The 24958-nt window shown below is 37.3% G+C and overlaps 2 protein-coding genes across 11 annotated transcripts in view; both read right to left on the reverse strand.

Annotated features, from left to right (window-relative positions):
• Positions 1-1224: 1224 nt before the first annotated feature.
• On the reverse strand, positions 1225-19697 carry prkg2l (protein kinase cGMP-dependent 2, like). The gene is made up of 20 exons (XM_079363265.1): positions 19511-19697; positions 18664-18847; positions 17639-18001; positions 16029-16195; positions 15429-15542; positions 14385-14490; positions 13834-13897; positions 13652-13729; positions 13219-13313; positions 11962-12030; positions 11492-11590; positions 11253-11400; positions 10488-10624; positions 9300-9389; positions 7698-7839; positions 7423-7586; positions 5940-6062; positions 5524-5586; positions 3557-3623; positions 1225-2639 (listed from the first exon to the last, which is right to left on the reverse strand). Exons 2-20 carry the CDS (start codon positions 18780-18782, stop codon positions 2544-2546), a joined length of 2304 nt encoding a protein of 767 aa, XP_079219391.1. The 5' UTR covers positions 18783-18847; positions 19511-19697; the 3' UTR covers positions 1225-2543.
• An 825-nt stretch (positions 19698-20522) lies between these two features.
• The window catches only part of col13a1 (collagen, type XIII, alpha 1), a 54547-nt gene continuing 50111 nt past the window's right edge, over positions 20523-24958 (reverse strand). For all 10 annotated transcript variants that reach the window (XM_079362996.1, XM_079363002.1, XM_079363001.1 and 7 more), the window contains one exon: positions 20523-24412. In XM_079362996.1, coding sequence (XP_079219122.1) covers positions 24380-24412 — 33 coding nt within the window. In that variant the 3' untranslated portion in view covers positions 20523-24379. The remainder of the gene's footprint in view (positions 24413-24958) is intronic.

Here is a 24958-nt window from a genome sequence, read left to right on the forward strand (position 1 = left end):
AGAAATTAAAGGGCCACATTTAAAGCAAGAAGACACAATACAATTGTAAGACAGATGGTGTGGTTAAGTTTTTAACATCACACAGTTAAAGCTGATTCCCCCCTTAAAAAAATAAAAAAACCCTACAACTTAGAAATGTCTGAAATGTTGACTATAGATAACAAACAGTATTTAAAAGCCAGACATTGTATGACTTTAAATACTGTGTATGCTTGCTTGCTTGCTCTCACTCTGCTCTGCGGAGTTCTGTCATCTTTAAGTAGTCATTATATCCAATGGTTTCACTACATTAAACACTGGCATTAAAGCTGTTGGCACTTAATGCCAATCAAACCTCTGTTGTTTGAAGTCACTAACGTTGCCATGGTAATAAAGGGATGGAGGAGCTCTTGAGCTTAATCTGCAGGAGGGAAACGGATTGAAAGACACAGAGCTCAGAACAGAGCTGAGATAGACGAGGGAAGCCAGATGAGTTTCTTCTTCAGTTATTCACAGACAGCAGAAAAAGCAGGAATGGAATTCAGTTGAACTCGTAACTTTTCAAGCTCAAGTTATAAGATGTAAACTACATAAATACTGATGACTAGCTGATGTGCCACCATGTAATAGATACATGAGGAATAACTCCATTGATGTCACATATCAACATCAGTCTAGTGACAAAGGAGGTACTGCTCAGTCTTTTGAAACTGTTGTATAATGTCAGATTACTTGAGTTTGAGACAGACTCAATAGGGACATACTCGGATTCTTCCCACATATAAAATGTGTAACTCTGTTTAAAATATTTTTCACAACCATGTCTGTTAGTTTGGGCGTTCAATTGGACTCAAGTCCATTTATCTTTCACTACAAATCCAATGTTTCCTTCCGAAGATGAAAATCTGTAAAAGCAGCTAACAAGATCACATGTATATAGCTGGTCACAATATTTTTTAACTAACTTTACTTGAACAGGTGGAAGAGCACCGTCATTTATTAAAAACTGGTGAGCTGCTTTTGAAAGGAGTCTAATGTCCACAACAGAAAGACAATTTTACTTACAAACGTCCATCTATCCATCATCTATAATAATTTTGGTGTTTTGTGAAATTATGACTGATTTCCAAATTTAAGCAATGACATGTTTTATTGTACTTGACCAGAATGCCTCCTTTTAAAAAAGTAATCATTACACTTTGACAGACAGACAGTTGACAAAATTGACAGACATTTTGTCTTTTAGTAAAGACGAAATGAACAAAATACTTCAAAGTACCTGCTAATACTTGAATATGAAGCCTCTTCGAGAAAAACAACAGTATTGAAATACTGAGCATGAAGAGAAACAATTTTTTTATTCTTCATTTACTGGGAACCTATGAAGTCCTGCATGGAGAAACAATATTACAATTTGGGATAAACAACATCACTAATATTTTGCATAATGAATTTCATTATAACATGTTCCCAACAACCATGACACAAGCTATATCAAATGGGTTTATTATAATTAGCATGGATCAAAACAGTGGGTTTGTAAATTAGTCAGATGACAGGTTTGAGTCCAAAGTCTCTTTATGAATAAGCTTGTGAGTGGACAGAAGGAGAGTGGATCATATAACAATGCATCAGGGGCAGCTATGGCTCAGTGGCAGAGTCACTTATCTCTCGCCTGGAAGGTTGAGAGTTGAATTCCCAGCTCCTTTAGCTCACATGTCCAATGTGTCCTTAGACAACTCCAAGATGCTTTAGCGATATGAATGGATTAATACTGATGGACACTTCAGCAGCCCCTGCCATCGGTGTGAATAGGTAGGTTTGTGAAAGTGCTTAAAGTTGTCAGTAGATCTATCTATCAATCTATCAATCTATCAATCTATCTATCTATCTATCTATCTATCTATCTATCTATCTATCTATCTATCTATCTATCTTATATATCATATATGCATATATAAGGTGTACATGTTTGTGGAAGATGTTTATTTATCCTTAATCACAAAGTCACTCCTTCTGTACTATATGTTATACAGAAACTGAGTTCAGAGTTATTGACTTGCAGTTCCACCTACAGAAGCTCTTTTTCATACCCAGAAGTAAACTCAGCTACAAAAGGGTTTTGGCAATATTTCTCTGCAGGAGAAAGGTTTATAAGAGATTTTAAATTTGACAGGATTAAAATCATTTCCTTGAATGCAGGACCCCTGGGAGTGGCAGGGTTGGTCTTCTCTAAACTGGAAGGTCTGGGGTTCAATCCCCAGCACCTGCATCCGAATTTCTGATGTGTCATTGGGCAAGACACTAGCCAAAAGCAGCTCCGACTGCTTCATTGGTGGCATGTGAATTGTATGAATGTGATTAGTCAATACTAATGGACACTTTAAATAGCAGCCTCTGTCATCAGTGCGTGAATGGGTGTGCAAGAGCACTTTGAGTAGTCAGAAGATCAGAACAGCGTGACAAGCTGAACTCCAGTCCCTGTTACCTGTGTTACCTGTGAGAAAAACCAAAGAAAAGTTTGTTTTGCCAGGTCCTCTGTCCTTTTAACATCCACAGAGTCCTCAGAAGTCTTTATCCCAGCCGGACAGCTCATCAGGAGGCTCCTCCGTCTCAGGAGGAAACATATCGAAATGACTGTGATCCAGCGGCCCCTTCAGCTGCGGACAAAGAAAATCATAATGAAATCATTACATCTGTCTGTATGGGGCCATTCTCAAAATCCAGGATTTTTTTTTATCAGTGCTAATCCACACTGCAAGTTGAAAATCTGAACCTTAAGAAATCACAATATGCTCAGTAATCGCACAATGAAATGAACTTTTATAATCCTATTTATTTAAGCTTAGATCTGGTTGATTGCTTCAATGAATTTGAACAAGAGACAATAGACATTGATAACTACTAATTTGCAAACAGAAAATATATCCATCTTTATTTTTCTTTAACCACACATGTTTAAAATATCAGTATGAGTAAAATAATTTCAATTTAATTTATTCTTTTAAACTTTATTTATTTTATTTTCAACTCTAGTCCTTTGGCAAGATGTTAAGCTAGGCAAAAGGTGGCTTAAAGATAAAAACATATTACAGAATACACACAGCAACAGATAACAGCAGTTTAACATGATGCCAATAGACTGGCTCCATTAAAACATTTAACCATAAAACTATTCAAACAAACCATCCAGGGTTAGACAGGACAGCGACAGCACTACATAGCAACAAAAAAAAAACATGCATTCTTAAATTAAAAGAATTCATTTTTAAACATTCATAGTGGATAGCCATGTGCATATTCTCTTATCAGTAAAGAGACCCTCCATTGCAATACATGAACACATGTAAGATGCTACATTACTTTGTTTTTCCATTTCTTCTTCTTTCATTTTTTTTGTCTCTTTCTTCTGTCTTTTTCTTTTTTTCCTCTTTCTGTATTTTTTTCCCTCTTTCTGTCTTTGTTTCTCTTTCTGTCTTTGTTTCTCTTTCTGTCTTTGTTTCTGTGGAGAGTTTTCACATTTTCACTCCAGCATGCTGTCTATACTTCTCTACAGTTGGTAAATGGTCATACGCACTTCTCTCCTAAGTGGAGACAGCAGCTTGTGGCGCCTTAGACCCTCCCAGTTAAAGCCCTGGAACCACCTACAATATGAGGACACACAAACAAAGACTTAAAGAAACTGCAAAGTTTTATTCTCCACTATTGCATATAAACATTAGATTAGGTGATTTTCACATATTCCTTATCCTGTGAACATTTGCACAATCTTGGAACAGTATGTTCAAATCTTTTCTTTAAGAAACAGACTACATGTTTTTCCACATTCATTTATTTCATTCACTTTATTAACACAATGCTAGCTAAAAAGAGCTGACATAATATTTAGGCTAAAAAAACCCCTTGATAGATAGTCCAGTGGGTCCGGCTGTTGGATTTGGAACAGGAGAATCATTGAATCAGGTTTCTGTATGAACCAAAGTGAGGATTTTCTGAGAGAAGCCAGTTCCCTTTCCTTTGCCTTGAACAAGGCACCTCAACATCCAAGGGGCTCTTTTCATGTACATCCCTTCACTCTGACACCTTAGTTAGTTAGCATGTTCAAAAAGAGAGGAAAACATCTGAAACATCTCTCTGGGGTTTAAAAGTTAGAAGTCTTCTTCTGTTTCCTTCTTCAATATTGCTACTGCACTATTTCTCAAGTGCCAACCAAGCATCAAGCATCTGGCATTGAAAAATGAAGCCAATGGGAAAGTGAAAAGGGTCTGATTTTGGCTGGCTGCAGAAGCAGTGGAAGTCGGTCAAAAAAAAAAAAAAAATGTTTACAGCCTGATACAAAAATCAGGCTAATTAACTTATGTCTTGTTTGACACAGACTGTACGGGAGGGATTTTTTTTAATAACAAACCTGTTTTGATTTCATAAATGATACAAGTTATTCACAATAAGGGACGTAGCTTTGTCCATTATCATCTACAGTCTATGGTGTCTTCTATACAAATATGCGTCTTAGGTTGTTTAAACAAGCAGCACACTCATACACTTCTATATAGAACAACACCAGACAACATTATCAATAAGAAGTATGGTGGTTGGTGGTTTGATCCCCATCTGAAGTTCCTGCGTCAAAGTGGCAAGTCACTAATCCCCAAACCAAAACACTGTTTGAGTATGTGTAAATTTGTTTTATTAATACAGCACTTTCCATAACATCCTCTACCATCAATGTATGAATGTGTGTGTGAATATGTGAATGTGAAATGTCTTGTTAAAGTGCTTTGAGTGATCAGAAAACTAGAAATGTGCTTTAAGTACAGTAAGGATTAGAACTAATGTGGTTACACATTAACACAGGCCCTGTGTGGCAATTACTAAGTGTGAGAAACTCTTGCAAAATGTGGGATTCTTGACGGAAAGGGAATGTGCAGTACCAAATGCTGGAAATAACCTGCAAGTGAATGAGTGAGGGGTCATTTTCTTGTGTCTTGGCAAAAGATTTGGCGTACATTGATATGGCGTGATACAGACTTTGTGATGACAGAAAGATGTTTTGCTTATTTTGTGGAACTTTTAAGGCAGATTAGTCCATTTTGCTTTTCGTGTGGTTGGTCTCTCAAACTTTTCGAGGACATAATTAAGACGGAGGGACCAGATATGCACTTCTGGTATTTGATACATTCCCTTTCGTTTATAAATTTGTTTGGGGACTGGTAAAAGTGTTCTTCCATTTGTAAATTTGTCTCAGCGCTTGTAAGAGTGTTTCACATCATGTACATTTTTTTCAGTCTTTGGTAGAAGTGTTTTGGGTTTTGTAATTTTGTTTCATAAAATGTAAAAAGGTTTTTTGAAATGTACATTTATCTCAAGCTTTGTAAAAGAATTTCACACTTTCTAATTTTGTTTTGCACTTCCCAGCCACCATAGTTGTATCAGTACTTTGGAGTTGTTTTTATAGTTTTATACGTAACCTCAAGGAACATAAAAAACAAAAAACAAAAACAAACTAAAGAAACAGGGGTTGGTTAAAATAGAAGATATACTTACTTGTGTTTCTTGATGTCAATGATGCCGTTCTTTTTGTTTCCCAGCCTCTCTACTGGGTTAAGTCTGAGAAGGAAAAAGTCACTACTTTCAAAGGCTTGATAACCCCTTGGAGTGTTATATTTGAAAACAAACAGAGGGGAAACCAGGAAACAAACTTGATCAAATTAATCTAAAACATTGTTAAATAATCCAGCAGCGCCACCAAACACAATTAGTTGCTGCAGCGTCTGATGACAGTATGACAAATACAAACCAACAACATCACTGTGATAGTTGTGCCTAGCACTGGTGAAACAACATAGTAATACAATTACCCATAATTATTGTCAGTGACACGGTCTGGTCTGCCTCACACAAATGAACAGCCACCAAGCTTTATAATCTCATATCTGATTGTACTTTCTGATTCACCGTACTTGCAGAGTCTCCTGATGAGGTCATCTGGACGCTTGCCTATTTTCTTGGGAAAGTCCACCTTCTCAATGCCATGGAGGACCATGGTGTAAATCTTTATGGGGTCTGAGCCAGCAAATGGTGGACTGAAAGACAAACAGAGGTTTAAATGTATTGTTCATTACAAAGATAAATATCCAGACTACACAGTTTAAAGGCAGAGTTGGTCATTTTCTCCAAACATATTTTTCAAGATTTTGGTTGAAATTGTCATTCAGTCCTGACAGAAATTAATAATTTATGACCACTGAAAAAGGAACAAAGAAAGTGCGTCATCTGAAAAAAACAATGTCAATGTCTGACACGAGGTACAAATTTGATGAATTAATCATGCCTCCCTGTCTCCCTGCTGGTACACTAGCCAACACTCAAAGTGCGTCACAGATGACAGAGTTTATACTGTGACATGTCCTTACCGCTGAATGAGACATGACACAGCATAGATTCTTCACAATGCAAGTGTCAAGCTGAGATCCGCTTCAGGAGCAACAGCACTCATGCATGTAAGTGAGGCCCGTGGCTCTTGAGGGAGCACAGAAGGGTGGGGATGGGTGTAGATGGAGCACTCAGGGAATGCTAGTTTTCAACCCTGCCTTTAAAATTGAGGTCAAAATAAATTTTATCTGAACAGTTCAGTTACAAAACACATCATTATGAAGAGCCTTTTTAATTATACGTTGATGCAATTCCTACCAAACCAATTCATTTTCTAAATAGCATTGTTGCTTTTATACCAAAAGTGTAAATTGTAATATTCCTCTGGACTGAAATGCAGATAATGGGGTTTTATGTAATTTTAATGGAAAACTGTGGAAGTGAAAATGAGATTTGACGATGATAATCCTGTTAATATATATGTAATATGTAATTATACAGTAGACAACAAAATCAATAGTTCAAACAGTTTACAAATCCAGGGAAGATTATATTTCTGACCCTGGAGCTACATAACCAAAAGGTTGTTGTCACCAGGACCTCAACCACAGAACCAAATTTAATCCTATTCACCATGGGGTTAGCTCAAGTGCAGTGATTATGAAGCGCATTGCTCATTATGAGGGTTTTAATTGGGTCATTTGTTTAAACTGCTATGCTGATGAGACCTTATTGTATATATTCATATCACACCTGCCAGTTATCTTTAGATTCCATCCAGCATGCCAAAACGTAAAAGAGGAACAGAACAACTATAACAGTGTTTGGCCACAAAGACTGAAAAGCAAATCCGTTGCTTTAAGGCAACAACATGTAACCATCTTACCTCAAGATAAAAGCTGGAGAACAAATTTACTCACTCACTGAACTGTTCACATCCTGTTAGTGATGCATAAGTAACTCTTCGCTTGATATTGCAAAACATTGCTAGATGTCGCTTGATGTTAAAAATTCATTTGTGCATTAAATTCTTTCAAATCTTTAAAGTGTTTTGTCATTTTTCTTACTTACTTGCCAGTGAGCAGTTCAAATATTAGGATTCCTAAAGACCAGCAGTCAGCTCCAAAGTCATGGCCTTTGCTCAGGATGACCTCTGGGGCCACATACTCTGGAGTACCACAAAAAGTCCAGGTCTTCTTTCCACGGCCAATTTTTTTTGCAAAGCCGAAGTCTGCCTGAGGAAAATTAGATGAATAACAGAAATTGTTTTTCTTTAAGACAGATACAGACTAAATAACATCCAATGCAGTAAATCAGAGCAACTAATATTTAGAGAAACGGCTTACCATTTTGACATAGCCTTCAGCATCCAGTAGAAGGTTTTCAGGTTTCAGGTCTCTGTAGACGATGCCCATAGTGTGGAGGTAATCAAAGGCCTCTAAGACACAACCGGTACAGAACCTGGCTGTGGCATCATCGAAACAACTCCTGTCAGGTTACAAAGACATCAACAATTGCTAACATGATGAGAGCAAACTTATTACAACTAAGGGTAAATGTGTTTTCTTTTAAGGGAAAACCCTTTAATTTCAAACTCTCTCTGTTATTAACAGAAGAAATAAATGCATTTATAAACACTGACAGTAGAGAAAGAACAGGAAACAAGGTTCAACATTGTAAAGTCATAGCATGGACTAAACTGTTAGCTTTCTTATTTTCTGCATGTGGCAGTAAAATTATATTTTTTAAATTGGAAATTCACTTTCGATGTTTTCCGGCTTTCTTAAAACTGATTTAATTTAAATTGGCATAACTTTGGGTTTAGATAACAAGGAAGTTCTGGAGAAAGTTTCATGATCTTCTCTTGTTTAGTTTGTTAGTAACTTGCTCTTGTTGCTGAGCTTTGATTTCCTGTTTTATTTTTTCATTCGTATCCTCAGGTTTCTCTGTATGCTGTGCTTTTTTTCTGTTAATATTTCTTTGGTTAATGATTTACAAAAAATGTGGTTTAGGAGTTTGTGTGGTGACAGGGAAAACAGAGTTTTGGGCTTGTAAAGACACATTGTGAGTTTCTCCTGCGTTTGACATCACTATTCCTTTTGTTTACATGAGATTAATGGAATAGCAGAAATAATCAAACTAGTACTCTCACTATGTTGATGGGCAGAGGTGCCTGAATGAACCCTTTTCTATATGAATTGGTCATTGCAGAGGAATGGCATGAACATTCATCATCATTTTTGACTTGGCATGCTCATGACAGATTTTCGTGTGGATGAGCATGTTTTTGAGAATGTGGATGGGATTATTTTTTTAAACAAAGGAGGAAAATAACCTTTAAAAAAAACATGCCTATGTGTGGACTAGGCCTTTGTCTCAGCGTTCCTCCCCTTCTGTGTCAGTTAATTTGTCTTCCACTCACGTGTCTTGTTCTTTAGTCGCACAAAAAGTCCTGTCTTGGATGTCACACAGTCTACAAAAAAATATCCCATACAAGATTCGATGTAGCATTCCAGGGTGACATGGTAAATGTACCTTTTGTCTGTAGATCAATGCATGTATAAATAGACTTCTACACTTACAGACAGTTCATCACTAATGACTATTTTTGTTTAGACCCTAAAGTGAACCGTCGGTTAATCTAAACTATAAACAGGCTTTTTAGGAAATTGCCTGATTCAATCCTACTGCCTTGAACAGCTTCCAAAGCAATTAAGCTTTGAAGAGTCAGTGAAGAGCAGGAGGAAATCCTGTCTTTGTTGGACAACAGCTTTTATGTACTCATGCATGTGTAAGTACACTGTTTGCAGTGGATGGCAACAGACTTTCAACTACAGAGGCCAGTGAGACCTTTGTTTTAAAGCCAGTACTTAATTCACTCTTTAAATATGAAATCACATAGTTTCATGGGTAGTTTTCATGAATGTATCTAAAGAACCTACACTCACATGTCCCGCAGCACAGTCCACAGCTCTCCCCCGAGACATGCCTCCAGCAGCATGTAGACGTACTTGTCATCACGAAATGTTCGGAATAATCTAAAACACAAATTAAGTGACTGTTAATTAAAAACTGTGTCACAATAAACAGCTTACAGTTAAACTGCATGCTATTAATGCTGTATATTGATGTCTCATAGAGGCCTGTCTCTTGCTTCATTTTGCCCACATGAACTTTAAGCTAGGATTAGGGACTCTAGAAAGAAGGGCTTCATTCCTGTACAGCTTCAAATACAAGGACTTGAGGACTGAGGCGAGGGTCTGTTACTATACTGACTGTCCCACACCAGCAGAATAATTTGTTTTCTGCTAAGGTATTTAAGCATTGGTAGAAGCGCAAAGAACAATAGGTGGGAGGAACCTTTGAATCGAGTAACAGGTAGCTCCTAAAACTAAAAGTCCTTAGTGTTTTAAGAGACTTTTTCTGGGACACAGACTTTGTATTGATAGCTTGTATGAACAAAAAAAAGGCCCATAACATACAAAGGTTACAATTCTATTGGCCTATAGAGATGAAATGCCACAAATTAACCCAGCAATTTGCATAAAATCCTTTTGATCCAGGCTATACAATGTCTCACTCTAAACTTCATAGCCAACACACACACACAAATGACACGTCTTTCTCAGTTTTTGGACTCTTAGACCAACATAAAACATGTAATAGAACTGAACTGATAAGAAAGAAATCAAGTGAGTGATAGTTGGAATTTACAGGAGAGTGCACATCACGTTTGAGCTGAACTTTTCTCTCGGACTGACAGTCAACAGACTGCTTGAACAAGGCCTTTGTTCCTCACAGTCACAGTCCAGATAAATCTCAGTGCAGTGGTCAGCAGCATTCTCACAGCGGGTTACGTAGCAACTCCTCTGAGAAACCAACACACCGACCCGTCCCGGGTTTTTCTGCTTTCTTGAGAATACAAGAGGTTATGTGGATTGATCCTTTGCTTAAGTTACCGATGCTTTAACCTCTTTTGTTCAACATCTACATGCATCCACCAGATAAGGTTGGGAAAAAAACACTCAATACTGGAACATAACACTGCAGATTGACAATACAGTTACTCATAATAAAAACATTGCTGTTTGTGGGTTGAAGAAACGTGAATGTGTAGTGTTTTGCGTGGCCCACACCTGATGATGAACACTGAGTTTGTTTGCTGAAGAATGTTTTTCTCAGAATAGATGTGCTCCTGCTGTCTGGTGTCCACAATGTGTTTCTTCTTAATGCACTTCAGTGCAAATGCCGTGTCCTCATCCTTCAGCTTCACCTTAGAACGAGACAACAAGAGCTTATTGAGCAACGTCACTGGAATAAATAAACATTAAATATATATCACAGTTATCATTACTATAACACAACAAATCTTGTCTCAGATGTTTATATATGAATACTAGTTTGGCTAAAGAAAAACTTTAGGAGACCAATAGATATAATACGATTACGATGAGAAAAAACACATGTGATTTGTCATGGTAACGTTAGGTACAGTACTATATGGTTCTAAGTAATGCAATACAGATGTTAGTTACAATATGATATAATACAATATGATTCGATGAGATACAATACTGTCTGATATGGCGATACAATACGACACGGCACGACATAACAGGATATGATGTCAACAAACTTTGTGGCCCCTGTAGGGACTTTGGGACACAAATTCTGCAGCAAGTCAAATTTCAGTGGTATTAATATTTAGTATCAAACAAACACTTGAACATTTTTGAGAATAACTATTAGCTGTTGGTAACCTCATTATTGTTTATAATTGTGCTAATTATTGTGGATCAAGAAAGCAGAAGAAATTAAACTATTGAAACCTCCCTATAATTTTGGCTAAGGTATACATGATCTTAAGTAATAGTAGTTATATAGTTGTTTATTCAGCTCACCAGCTCCACTCGTCCAAATCCTCCCATGCCCAATGTAGCTACGATCTCTAGCTCCTGGAAAGGCTGGTGTGGAGGCAGCAGGCTGATCCTCTCCCTCAACCTTCTCAGCTCCTGAGCCTCTGCAGAGTCAATCTGAGGTGAGTAAGGCCTACGCAAGGAACAACACAGGACAACAGTTACTTAGCAATAGGAGGGCTAATTTGCAAAAGATAACTTTAACTGAAGAAAGCAGCACTCACAGAGCATTTCTTCTCTCATCACACCTGGAGAGCTCTTCCACATATTCCTTAAGGTAAGCCTGAAGCTCCTCATAAGTTCCCACCATTTGGTTGAAATTACTGATGGGAGAAACAACAACCTGAGTGCATGTTTAAGTTTGTAAAGTTTGAGTTTGCAAAGGCAAGTCTGTTAAGGTCTGCAAAGGCAGATTCTCTAAGAGTTCAAAATAAAACAATATGATGCAGTTTTTCTCACGCAAGAATAACTTAGTTAACAACGATCAATGGCTAACCGTGTGTAGTTAAAAATGCTGATGGAGTTTATGTGGATGAGGTGTCACATTCTTGTGTGACACTTTGTGTGTTAAACTGGATGAGCTCCTAAATCAGGGCAAAATATTTATATATTGTGTAAAACTAGAATTGAATGTTGAAATACTTGACAAGGTACGGCTAATAATATTGTTCAAAAACTGTCCAGCTATACTCACTCTCTGTCCACCACCAGGCAGTGGGTGTCGTTCTCATTGCAGATAATGTTTGCTGAACGCACATCCTCACTGCAAACAAACATGTACAGTTCAGTTGACCACTCTGCAAAACATCTGTACAAAATATGTTCAAACACTCATGTCTGCAGTGTGAGGAGGTGTCTTTGTCAGAATACAAGTGATCGAACATACTGATGGTGAGTGTGTTCATATTGTATCACACTGCTGAGTTATCTGTACTGCTGCTGGCTGTGGGCTGTCACAAGATAAATTCAGGTAAGGGAATCTAATTATGTGGAAACATATCATATCATCATTAAATGACGGGCACAGACTGTATTGCGTTGATAACTTTTTCATCGCTAATCTAAGAATTAAATGTGGTAACTTTTGCTTTAAAAAACCAACATGACCACAGCAAAATGCTAAACTCAAGGCTTCAAAAGGGCATTTGACAAATTAGGCAGCCTATGGTCGTCTCTTCAAGTCAAAGCACACTGAGCAAGCCAGTGCACCACGTTAAAACCTGGTTCGGTCACGTTTTACTTTACAGGTCCGTAAATTTCATTGTAAATAGGTGATAATTAGATGATAATTGGATAAGCTTTTTATTATTTCTTTAAAATTACCCCCAAATTTCATAACAATTGAGAGCAAATTACCATGTAACTTCTTTGAAACGATGCCTAAATTTCATTGTAAGCAAGTCCAAACCTGATCGCTGCACCATTGAGGGTGCAAGCGCCATGACGCAGGCTGGAGCAGAGCAGTGCCGAGTGCAGAAAAAGTACATCAAAAAATAAACTAAGGCCACCGATGTGACACATTTCACAATGTACAGTAATGTGTAAGTTCAGAGCTGGTGATGAGGCTACCTGTGCCGACTGTGAGTGGACTTATTGATTGGCGTGAGACAAACTCTTTCATTGTTATTATAATAACATGTTTTAACAATGACATGAAAGCTTTGCTCACTAAAAGATGAAAACGTGTTACAGAGTTGGTACATTCAACTTCAAGTTTCATTTAGTTTTATAGGCGTTCCAGTCTTAATGTTTTTTTGTTAATCATACAAAGCTGTGCTCAATCATTTATTACTAAAAATTGTAATCGTTGTAATCGTAATTGCTTACAATTAAATGGTCATTATTTCAAGTTGCGTGCTAATTTTATGTGGCTTTTAAATATTAATGTTATACCTTGGATTTAAAATTCCTCTGCTGTATCCTTAGTCATGAATGGAGCTGTTGTTAGTACCTGATCAGAGCTTTCTCTCCAAAATAGTCTCCAACTCCCAAAGTCTTGATTTCCTGTGGTCCAGCAAACCCATCTGTGCTCTGAGTGACAATGACCTACACAAATAAAACAATAAAAGTGGAACACTCAAAAACTTTTATTTCACGAATGAATAAGCGACATCTTCGTCTTGTGATGTCACACCACACATTTTCAGCGTTTTTGCAGACTTTAATTTTTGCAAATAAATGTGCCTACACATGCACAAGACACCTGAAAAACACTAAGAGCAGAATATGGGAACCATTTGGCTAAGCACACGTTTCCCATCTATTCTTGGTTTGGTTATAACATAGTGAACATGCTACATAGTCTAATATTCAGAAATGTTAGAATAATAAGAAATATCAAACCTCTAGTACAACAGTTTGTAAAGATTGTGTAGAAATCTCACCTCTCCATTGGCGATGATAAAAAATGTGTTCCCTTCTTCACCTTCTCGAATAATATACTCCCCTTTTTCAAAACAGTCCTGCAAACACAACAGGGCACTCGTAATATTATTTTCAACTTTCACAATCTGAGTTGAAACGAAGTCCAAGCAGAAAAACAATTGGTAAAAAAACACTTTCTTACCACTTCTAGACAATCAACAATCCTGGCTAGTTTCTCTTCAGGCAGTCCTCTCAGCAGAGAAACACTTCACAACAAGAAAACACAAACTCTTTGAAGCTGTCAGGATTTGTTATACAAAGAGTAATGGACGGCTCAATTCAGTGGCTGCTACATCAGTGCTCATGAAGCATGTAATGTTTTCCTGAGACGTATGTTCTCATAGAAAAAAAAAATACAGTATTTATAACTATTAGTGAAACTTAATGAAAAGACTAACATTCTCATGGTGTATACAGAATACACTTAGATAGGCCTGTTAATAATAATATAGTACTTACCTAAAATTAGAACCTGCAGTTTATTCTATTATTGAGCACTAGCCCACCAAGCTTTGGTTATACAAGAATTCTTTTCTGCCCCCATCACTGGGCATTCAGTATCACTTACATTTTAGTCTTATAGCCTATACATGTAAATATCAACTATATAAAAATAGCAAGGTCCTACTGTCTGGGCAGAAAGGTTCAATGATGTCGTATTTGTCACTTTAAATCCAGACCCTAAAGGTTTACCTGCTCAAAAAGCTGAAGTACTCTTCATGTCGGGCCTGTGTGGTCCTCATCATGATGGTCTGAAAAGTCTGACGCTCCAGAGCCCAGATGTGAGACTGGGACACAGCTGGATGGAAGCAGAACCATTAACAATTCATTAGCCATTCATTAGGAGAGTGAGGGGTCCTTCTTAATAAACTGGGTTCTGAATGGAGAGTAGATAAATGTGTTTCCCTTCTTCAAAAATCTTGTGAAATTGTAACACATCTCCATTTTGTCATCTAAACTGAAAAAAAAGAAAAAGGTTTTAGGTTCGTGTGCATACATGACATACAGTATATCACTACATACTATGGATGTAATTGCTAGACTGGGCTAGCTTGCATGTTTTTTATCAGTGATAGAATTAAACTTAAAAACAGGTGTGCTTTGATAAAATACTTAAATAAGAGTATTTATACCAAACTCACAGGACGGAAAACTTGGGAATGTACATATATGAATTTAGCAGTATGTTAGGATACAAAATAAAACCTATTCATATTAGTATGCATTTTAGCGTCTTGTGTAACAACATTATGAATTAAGTGTTTCATTTTCCATCAGTGTATGAATGTGGTGTGAATAGGGGATTTTATTTAATTTTTGGGCTTTTTTGCCATTATTGTAGAAATAGGACAGTGCGTAGAGATCAGTGAGAGAGAGTTGGGATTGACACGCTGAAAAGGAGCCACAGGTTGAATTCAAACCTGAGCCACTCGCATTGAGGACTATAGCCTCCATACATGGGACGTGCACACTAACCACTGCACAACCAGCGACCCAAGAATAGGGGAACTTGATCTGCTTTAGTAGTCAGAAGACTGAAAAGTATAAAATGTATTTAATGTTGCCCTTTGAGAATTATCATCTGTTCATGCACCATACAGTGGGTAGGTGTGTTACACAAGACATGGACATGGTTGTCAAACACAATACATTTGACTCACGAGCTCCAGGGAATGTATGCAAAAGGTGACATGACTGTGTTTATCTTATAGAAGAAAAAGAGCTTCTTCTACTCACACTTCACTGTTGCTGTTCTCTTACAGTTGTACAGGATCGCCAGTTCTCCGAAAGCTGTGCCAGGTCGCACCTCCCCCAAAAGCTTCCCATTCTGGATAACCTCCAGCAAACCCTCTACAGGAAGGTAAACACAGAAACTCTTTTTTAATTATCTTTGCACAACTGTTTCCCTGATTTATCTGTCAATCACTTGCCCCCTGTTTGGACCTCAATTAAACCAGAAGTGATCAATGCAAAACCTTAGGGGATTAGAGTCAATGGTTCTGAGAGGGAATCTTCCAAATATACTTTTTTTGGGGTCAAATTATATATAATTTTTGGTCTTAGAATTCTTCCAGAGAGTAGCCCCTCCATGGTGTGACAAAGGCCTTTCCTGTGTTTCTTGCATCCTTATTGCTATTTATTTCATTTCCTAGTACCTTAATTGTTTCAATAAAAATCTTTTGATAATTCTAAATACTTAATATATACAAACACTTCAACTGCAATTTAAAATGCTTAAACATACATGCATCCAAAATGATTTCTTTCTAAATCTAGTTGCTATCCCAACATGTAATTAAAACAAGGACATTATGCCACACATTGTGCTGAACTAACCTGCGAGGACATACAGGTAGTTTCCAGGTTCCCCCTCCTGGATGACCAACTGGCCCTCAGTGTAAACCTTCTCATACATACAGTCAACCATCTCCCTCATGTGCTGAGCCTCCAGCTTATTAAGGAAGTCATTTTTCATGATTGCACTGTTGATGAGCTTCTTGGTGCTGAGATGGAGAGAAGAAACAGAAACAAAGAGTGACAGTGTCAATATAAAGCCAGTTAGCCAGTTAGCCTTAATGCATTACAGCCTGACCCATTCATCTGAAGGATAATATCGACCAATCAAGTGACTATCAGTATGGTTAATTTTATCGCAGATATGTTCCAATATTATCAGATTTACTCATTATTCAAATGTCATTTTATTTCACTAGTAATACAGAGAAAAGTGAGCATCATCGCATTTCACAGTGTCACGCAGTGATGCACGCACATGAGCAGTTACTTTTCAGTTAAGTACCCATCTTGTCTTTGTCAAAACTCCCTCCATTTGAGAGATCAACATAATAAATGTGTGCATCTAAATCTATTTAGCTCTACAGATCGAACAGAGATCAAAGGATTTTGGCCAATATATCAGTATCAGATTATTTTCTCTCGCCAATATCAATCTGTAGTGGCCTCCAAAAAGTCCCATACTGGTCAGGCCCTAATATGCACCCAAAATTAGACAAAAAATCTCAAATCTCAAATGTCTGTTTGGAATAACAAATCACATTTTCTTTGTGTTGAGATTAAAGAGCAGCAGTTATTGTTATTACCTCTCCTAATCATTGACCTCGCTCTGAATATGATACTGGACTTAGCTTCATTTTTCAAAAACATGTCTGATACACTATCAGTGTTGGTTCATTTTTAAAGCGTTGTAAATCTGGATCCTAGGTTAGACCTCTGCATTAATTGTGCCGTTTCAATTTATTTGCAGATTCGATTGAGACTGTTTTTTTGTGAATAACTGATTAGCACATCACACGGATAATTTTCTCTAGCATTCAGTGAAGTAGCGAGCTGAATGGGTCTCAGAGTAGTGGGCAAGGGAAGCAGCAGAGGTTGTGTAATTGAAGCTCATAATGACCCACCCCCTGCATTTTGATTCTGAGGCCTTTTGTTTCCCTCCATTTCTATTATGCTGCCATGCTAATAAAGGCTTTCAGATGTTCAATGATATTACAAAGGCTCCGCTCTACGTCCTCCTGCCAATGACATCTATGGGTCGAACATGGTTAATTAAACTGTTTAAACAGTTGTCATACGTTTCACACAATTGAAGAACTTGGTATATGCATTGCTTTTCCCTAGCAGACTGATTTGTTTACTGCTCGGCTCATAGTATTACCAGCATGTAAGGCTCCAGCAGTGAGCTCAATCAGGCAGCAAAGATGGGAGGAGAGGACATGCCTGGCACTTCCGGTCTGCTGTGTTTTACAGCAAAAACCAAATTAAGAATGTGTGGACTTTCAATCCCAGATTATATGAAGTTGATATTCATGTGTGAAATCATTCAATAGCCTGGAATTAACATGTTTAGCGTTAGTCCCTTTCAAGTCTACACAGGGTGTCTTTCACATTCAAAGCATACATTTCTGTTGGGTTTCCTCTTAACCTACCCTGAATCTTTACGGATGGTCTTGGCGATGGAGATGTTTGTCACCCTGCCCCCTCTACAGAAGTTTTCTGACGTAGGTTCAGCAGAGACGCCCTCTTTCGCTTTGAGCCTGCGGTGGACCTCCACAGCGACCTTGTGGAAGCGGTTTGACCCCTGGTTGATGACACTGAAACGTCTGTGGCTGTGGCGGCACAAGGCTGGCGACGAGCAGCACAGGCTGTTGTAGCCTATTGCATCCTGGAGCTTGTCAATCTGGGAGATCTTGGCCTCCAGTTCTCTCTGGAGATTCCATAACTGAATCTCTTGGGCTCTGAATTTTTGGTTCCGATGAGCCAGGTCCGCTTCCAGGTGAGCAATCCTCATCCTGAGTAAAAGAATGTGTTTAATCTGACAACAAATGAGGATGGAGACTAAATCTGCAGTAGGTAAACTCAGTTTTCCCTTTCAGATAAATATCCAAATGTTGACCTGAGTTTACATCAACTCTATGAAAGAATACAATTCTTTCTTCTCAGATGGAAAATATATTAGATGCAGTTTTTATCCTTAATAAAACAAATATTCCTACAACACAGGTCCCAATGTGCACTCATAAATCCCTTCAACGTGGTAAGGTGGCGGTTCACCTCCCAACAAATTGAGAAAGGTAAAATTTTCTGCCCAATCCCAACCCAACTTGGCCAATGTCCACAGCTAAGTTTACAGAAAACAGATACAGTCACACTGATAGATCACCACTTAGAAACGACAAACATCCGGGGGGATGAGAAGACAGTTTGTAAAAAAATTGCCAAGTTTTCTAATCTGCGTTTCAAGGGATCGACTATACATAGTTTTTATTTTATTTTTTTAAAAAGGCTATAACTTAGACATGTGTTATGCATATGTGAACAGATTTCAGTCATTCAAACAACTTGAAGTTGAGTTATTGAAACAAAAAACACATCAGGTTTTAGTAGGTCCTAAGGCAAGAGGGTCAGTCAGGCTTGATTTTTTGGGCCTTTGGGTCATGAGCTTGTTTCTAACCTGAGTTCTGTCTCCAGGCCGGTAGGGTCCAGGTGGATGGAGGCCAGGCAGCTGTTCTCCTCAGCCTTTGGGGCTTTTATTGAACCGTTGCCCATGGCCAGGCATTGGCTGGCCACCATAGGAAAAGCCCTCAAGTCAAAATCCCAGCAGTGAAGGCGTCCTTATCTTCTTTAATACCGCCAGTCTTCAGTGCAAAAATATTTCAGAGATAAAAATGACCAATAGGACTACAAATCAATTAATAATGGCTTCTAACAGTGTTTTCTTTGATCAGCCTAGACGACTACAAACTGAGTGCTCATTGGCAAATAAGCGTTAGACTAAATAATAGACACTGCTGTCAAAGTGGTAAGGCAATTCAATTTAAAACTCACCGGTACCATCTGTTGGCTAAATAATTGGGACATTTCGCTGACAGAAAAATCCCTTTAGATTACACTCCTGGCCAAGATAACCATAAATCATCATTATGATAAAAAAAGACACATTAAAAAGCCTATGGCTTCATGAAATGGGAAAACGTTTATATTTCTGTTGTCATTATCTGCCACAACTGTAACAATGGGCAGGATATATTCATGTTGCTTAGTTTCTCAAATGAACACAATCTAGGTAACAGCAACATCTGACTGCCGTTTTTTTTAATTTTACTTTTGATCAAATCATCCCTCAATCATGCTATCAACAAACTAAAGTAGCAATGCATACTCACGTGCACCATCCTGCCAAGTTAATGATATTGTATATAAACATTAGTCCCAAAATAGGGTCATTTCAAGAATGCAGCCTTCAGTTTACCCAAAATGCATTGTCTATTTAGAAAGAAATAGAATTACGCATTACTTACTCACAGAGCTGCTTAGAACATGTGTGGAAAAGGATGATCTTGATGCTGGAACGACTACATGATCACATCATCACTATAAAACAGCGGAGTGTTGTTTAGTTGCAGTCGAGAAGCACACTGACATCCATCTGTGTCTGGAAGAGCTCCTGCACCGTTCTTCTCAAATGTAACAAGTGGATCTTCTGACGATGTGGAAGTATCTGGTGACCCCTGGTGGTCGTGTGGTGTGTGACACGATGAGAGAGTTGGAGTTGATGTCCAAGTGAAATGGACATCAAAAAAAGAAAGAAACGTAATTATCTAAAGTTAACAAAAGTTAGAAGTCATTGAATACATGTATGACACACATTTTACACATTGTTTAAAAGTGAATGGCTGGACTTATAAACATACATTTTGAAGAGGCTTTCCTCATGTTATTGGTGCTAGAAAATGAATGTCATGATGGCAGATACATAATAGAATGATCACTTCCTATTTAACATATATATATTTAATATATATATTTAATAGAAAGAGAAACACTGCACTCCTATGTAGAATTTCAAACGCTGATAACAAAATTGCAAACAGACAGAGTTCTGTTTGTTCTAGCTCAATATAGAAGGCTGATAAAGTCGGTCCTCTCTCAAGAAGATTGGGACCCCATGTTGCTCCTGCTGCTTCTTCAGTGGCATATAAACGAGTATGCATGGTATTAACTAAAACTGGTGGTCATTTTAAACGGCAGCCTCTGGTAGATGTGACCTATGGTTTAAAATAATTTTGAATAGTCAGAAGACTCGACTTCTTCTTTTATTTATCTATTTGATGGTTACATTTAACCCCTAGTCCTTTCAGATCACATACATTCTTATTTCAACGCACTGATATGGTAGAGAGACCTTGAAGTTACATTGTATTTTTGCTTACCTTTTTATTCCAGAAGAATTATGCCAGGTGCAAGTAAAGAGATTTTTTATTCTGCAAAAATCAACTACAAAAGAAATACTTGACCATCAACACAAATGAACTTGTTCTAATAAATGTTGGTTTATTTATTCTGACTCAGAGGCAAATTGCTTCAAAATCGTATTTATATTGAACAGAGAACCTTTTTGGCAATCAACGACAACAGCTGCCCTTAGTTGATTATAAAAATTAAAAATAAATCTTTTGGAAAACAAAGAAAAACAGAAGTTTAGCTTAAATACGTTCAGTTCTGACACCACACTAAACTCACAGATACTCACATGTAGACTGCAGTGAATACTCGCCTGTGGATGGAAGTCACACTGAAGCTTGGAAAACAAATGTCTATGTCTGAATTTAATGCCTGGGGAGCACAGAAATCTGAAAATGTCACTTAGCTGACAGATTTCAATGAATGTCCAGATAAAACATCAATTGCATCTTATGTTACATCAGGGAAAAACAAGAGAAAAACAAATGTCAATAGTGCTTCATAAGGATGATCAATAGCATGCTTATTCTGTATAATGCCCTCCTATCCAGATCTTGTTCTTATCTGACAAGTACAAACCAAAAAAATCATTCTAATTACACATAGTCATTCCTATTTCAATCATATAAAACAGGTTTACTGTGATTATTGCCACCTTCATTGTCTACTTACTCTTCTTTGAAAATACAGAAAATGTCATCTGGAAAAAGGTTGTACAACTGTTGCTGTGACTATGAAGCAGAAAGTGTTCAACATGTAGAGTAAGGCAGGAGTACAAACAACAAAGAATCAAAGGTCTTAAGTATAAAGGTAACACAGTAACACAGTGATTCCTCATTGGCCATAGTATAGCACCATATTGCCACAATTAACCAAACGAGGGCACCGGTTTGAAGTGGTGTTGTACTTTTTCCTACCTGCAGTGCTGAAGTGAAGTCAAGAAATATCAGCAACCTAATTAAGAAGATGTAGACTAAGAAGATGTAGAGATACAAGCCTGCACCTGGCTGCACATTTTTGAGTAAATCCTACTCTTCTTCCACTCTTCGTGAGTTATAGATACAAAACTGCTGTTATGAGAACCAACAAGAACACAGTTGCTGTGCTAGAAAATTAAATGAAAGTTGGGAGTTTTGATTGAGATTGGAGTCATGCAATGTAAGGCAGAATGCTCCCATATATTTTATTTTTAACAGAAATTCCGAAATTTCAGGGGACCCCATTAGGGGTTGGGAACCAAAGGTTGGGAATGCCTGCCTTAGACAATAGAGCAAGTTCCTGTGGATGGCTTTGCAGCTCAAGTCAAGCCTACTTTTTAATCACACAGACAAGGAACGTCATTAAATGTAATTTTGAAATGTTGTTTCTGCGATTAAAACCAAATCCATTCTGAGAGTGAGTGCTGTTACAACCTGAACCAGAACAAGACTGGGATGAAACTGTGAAAGGACAACACATACAACACACCAACAGTCGTTCTGTCACAGGTCTGGAAGATCAAGAGAAATTGCTAAACTTTCAAATCTAGCAAGACAGATTTCAGTAGATTAAGCTGTTTTCCACTTCAGACGTTGTTTTGTTAAGCGAATCACCTCTACTATCAGATGCCAACAAGAAGCTATGTGATCAGCTACTGTACATCCCAAGCTGCAGTAAAAAAAAAAACAGGACATGGACATTCCTACATACCCAAAGTTTCTAGGATCTGCTTATAAGCCTTCCGGTTTTTTGAAAATTACTAAACTTGTAACTTATCCAAATAGAAACCAGAAAACAAAACCTGATATAAAACAGATTTCTTTGTGTAACAAAAAGGAGGTTGGATTATCAGGCTTATTTTGTCCTGTTTGATTTTACTTTTTGACTATTGTTTGATTGCATAAAAGCTTTTCCCCCAAAGCTAATCACACTAAGTATATTACATATTTCACAGGCAGCCATTAAAAACTCTGTCAAACCAACCACGTTATACAGTTACAACTTTGATACAAAGAGTTAATGCATAGAGTTCATGTAAAATAAGTCAAATAATGCCTTTATAAGTTCACATACATGATGATCCAAAGTTAAAGTCAAATATTAAAACATAAAAACTAATGTTCTGTAACCCAAAATCATGCTCAATGTATTTTTTTGTCCTCCTCTCCGCAGTTTTCAGTGTGTAACATAGAGAGAACACCTTTTCACCCTTTAGGCTGAAAGCAAATAAAATAAATGAAAAAACCTTTAAAAAACGGTGCTAGTTTAACGGATGTGCAAAATAATGTAAAGCAGAAGATACTTAGAAACATTGAGATGTAACATGATCAATTCTATAAAAATCTGAGGAAGATTATCTTTTAAAATACACGATTCCTTGAATTTGAAAATTTTTACATATTAAATAACGAATTTTGAACATATTTGATTTTCTAAATTGGGAATCCTTGATCAAATCCTCATTTGTTTGATGTCTGAGAGAGCTCAGGGTGCTGCAACTCGAGATAACCCAAAAGTTTACAGACAAATACAAAAATCAAATCAAATATGAAACACCTTCACAGATTGGTGTTATGATGATGTCATCTTAACACAAACATTTATACAAAACACAACCAGATAGAGAAAGAACAGAAAAGGGTCATGGTTGTAATTTGTCTTTGTGCTTGTGTATTGTGATCCTGCAGTCCTCGAGCTCTTTCAGTTATTGTTATTTTGCTAAAATTAGATATTTTTTCTGGATCAAACAAGATTAGAGTTTTTCTATTTCAAAGTGTTCTCAAACACTGAAAAAATAAAGAATAAATACAAATCAAACACCATTTTGACGCCGGGCTGTTTACAAGGCAGCTGTCAAAATGACTTAAGGAATGCTATCTGATTTTCATTGAAACAGGAAAGGCTTCTTGTGTGTTTACAATGCAACAAAAGGGCATTTCTTTTGAATGATAAATAAATAACTTACTGAAAATATCTTTGTCTGTTGACATTGAGTAGGACAGAAAATAGAAATACTGTCTTTTCACGCAATAGATCATGTCGCATGTTAAAGAGATTTTATATTTTTCAACTGTGGAAAAGTAAAGCTTTGAAAAGTGATAGTGAAAAGAAGCCAAAAATATTTGAATTTTGTAAATGTGTCAAGAAAAAATAGTCAATCATCTGCATATAATGCAGTCGTCAACGCATCATCACATGAAAACTGCCCTTTGAGAATTTCGCTGCTTTTTCCGCATGTAAAATCATGTTTCATCAAAGCAACCTATTTACAAAGATAGAGTACTTTTATACATACAATCCCTTGTCTTATATTACATAATAATTACAATTACAGCATTGAAAAAAGCAATATCATACAATACATAACCAGGCATGATGTGTGATGCTCGGTTTAAAGTACTCCCTATTCAGCACAATCATTACAAACAAATGCCATAGCTGCAGGTAAAGGGATTTTTGAAATGGCAGTGAGTGAGTTAATATCAAGAAGGAATCATCAAGAGGGTATCCCTTTGTTTTTGTTTTTCATGGAAACACATGGCATCTATATCTGCTCTGTGAGCTGCTCTGAAATCTTTATCACAGTTACAGTATCGATGTCACATCAATCACAACAAATATAATTATGCTAAAGTGTCCATGCCACCCTCTCCCCAATTTGATCAGGAGTTAAATAGATAAAACTGTATGCAGTCAAAAGGCAGGTACAGTGATGGTTGTCCCATCCTGAGAGCCTTAATTGACCAACCAGAGGATGGTGCATTGTCTCTACTTTCCAGTCTTATTGAAGTGAATGTGCTCACTGCTGCTGACTTTACTGGCCCTGAGTCCAGCCTCCTGGAAAAATGTTGAAATGCCAACTCCAGGTAAAGATAAAAACTCAAAGATATATCCAAATGTCTTCAAGTTTCCTTTTTGAAGCTTCATGGAGGCAGCCTCTGGTAGCCCTACTTCTTGGCCAGTTGGAAAGGATGTTGTCCCTTGAAACGTGTGAATAGAGTGAAATTTAGAAACATGAGGAAAAAGAATTTCCAAGAATTTGTGGGCCTGTCATTTTTAAGGATAATTTCTGGCATTTTGGCCATTACTATCTCTGCAATCATTGGCATAGAAGAACCATAATGGGATGAGAGTAAATTGCAGTAGCCTTCATGTAGATGCACATTTACTGAATTTATTTATCATTTATTAAAATCAAGTTTTGGTCCTCACACATATAACCTTTACAGCCATTAAAACGCACACACAAAAAGATGCTGTTATTCAATCCATGCCTTGATGCACACACAAATTGATCTTTATATCAAATAGTGGAAGCATTCTAAAGAATGAGTAAACCAATAAAACTGAACAAACTAAATTGGCTGATTTAGTTTCTGTTCAATGTAAGAACCCATCAATTATTTATTTCTTGAGACTTGAGTTCACTTCTGTAGCTAAAGTTTAGCGTGTAATTCATTATTGAAGCAGGACTACATTTTTCACATCTTCCAGTACCCAATCTAATTGCGCTTTTTTCAGTTTGT

Source organism: Symphodus melops (genome assembly GCF_947650265.1).
Source record: "Symphodus melops genome assembly, chromosome: 15".
NCBI lineage: Eukaryota > Metazoa > Chordata > Actinopteri > Labriformes > Labridae > Symphodus > Symphodus melops.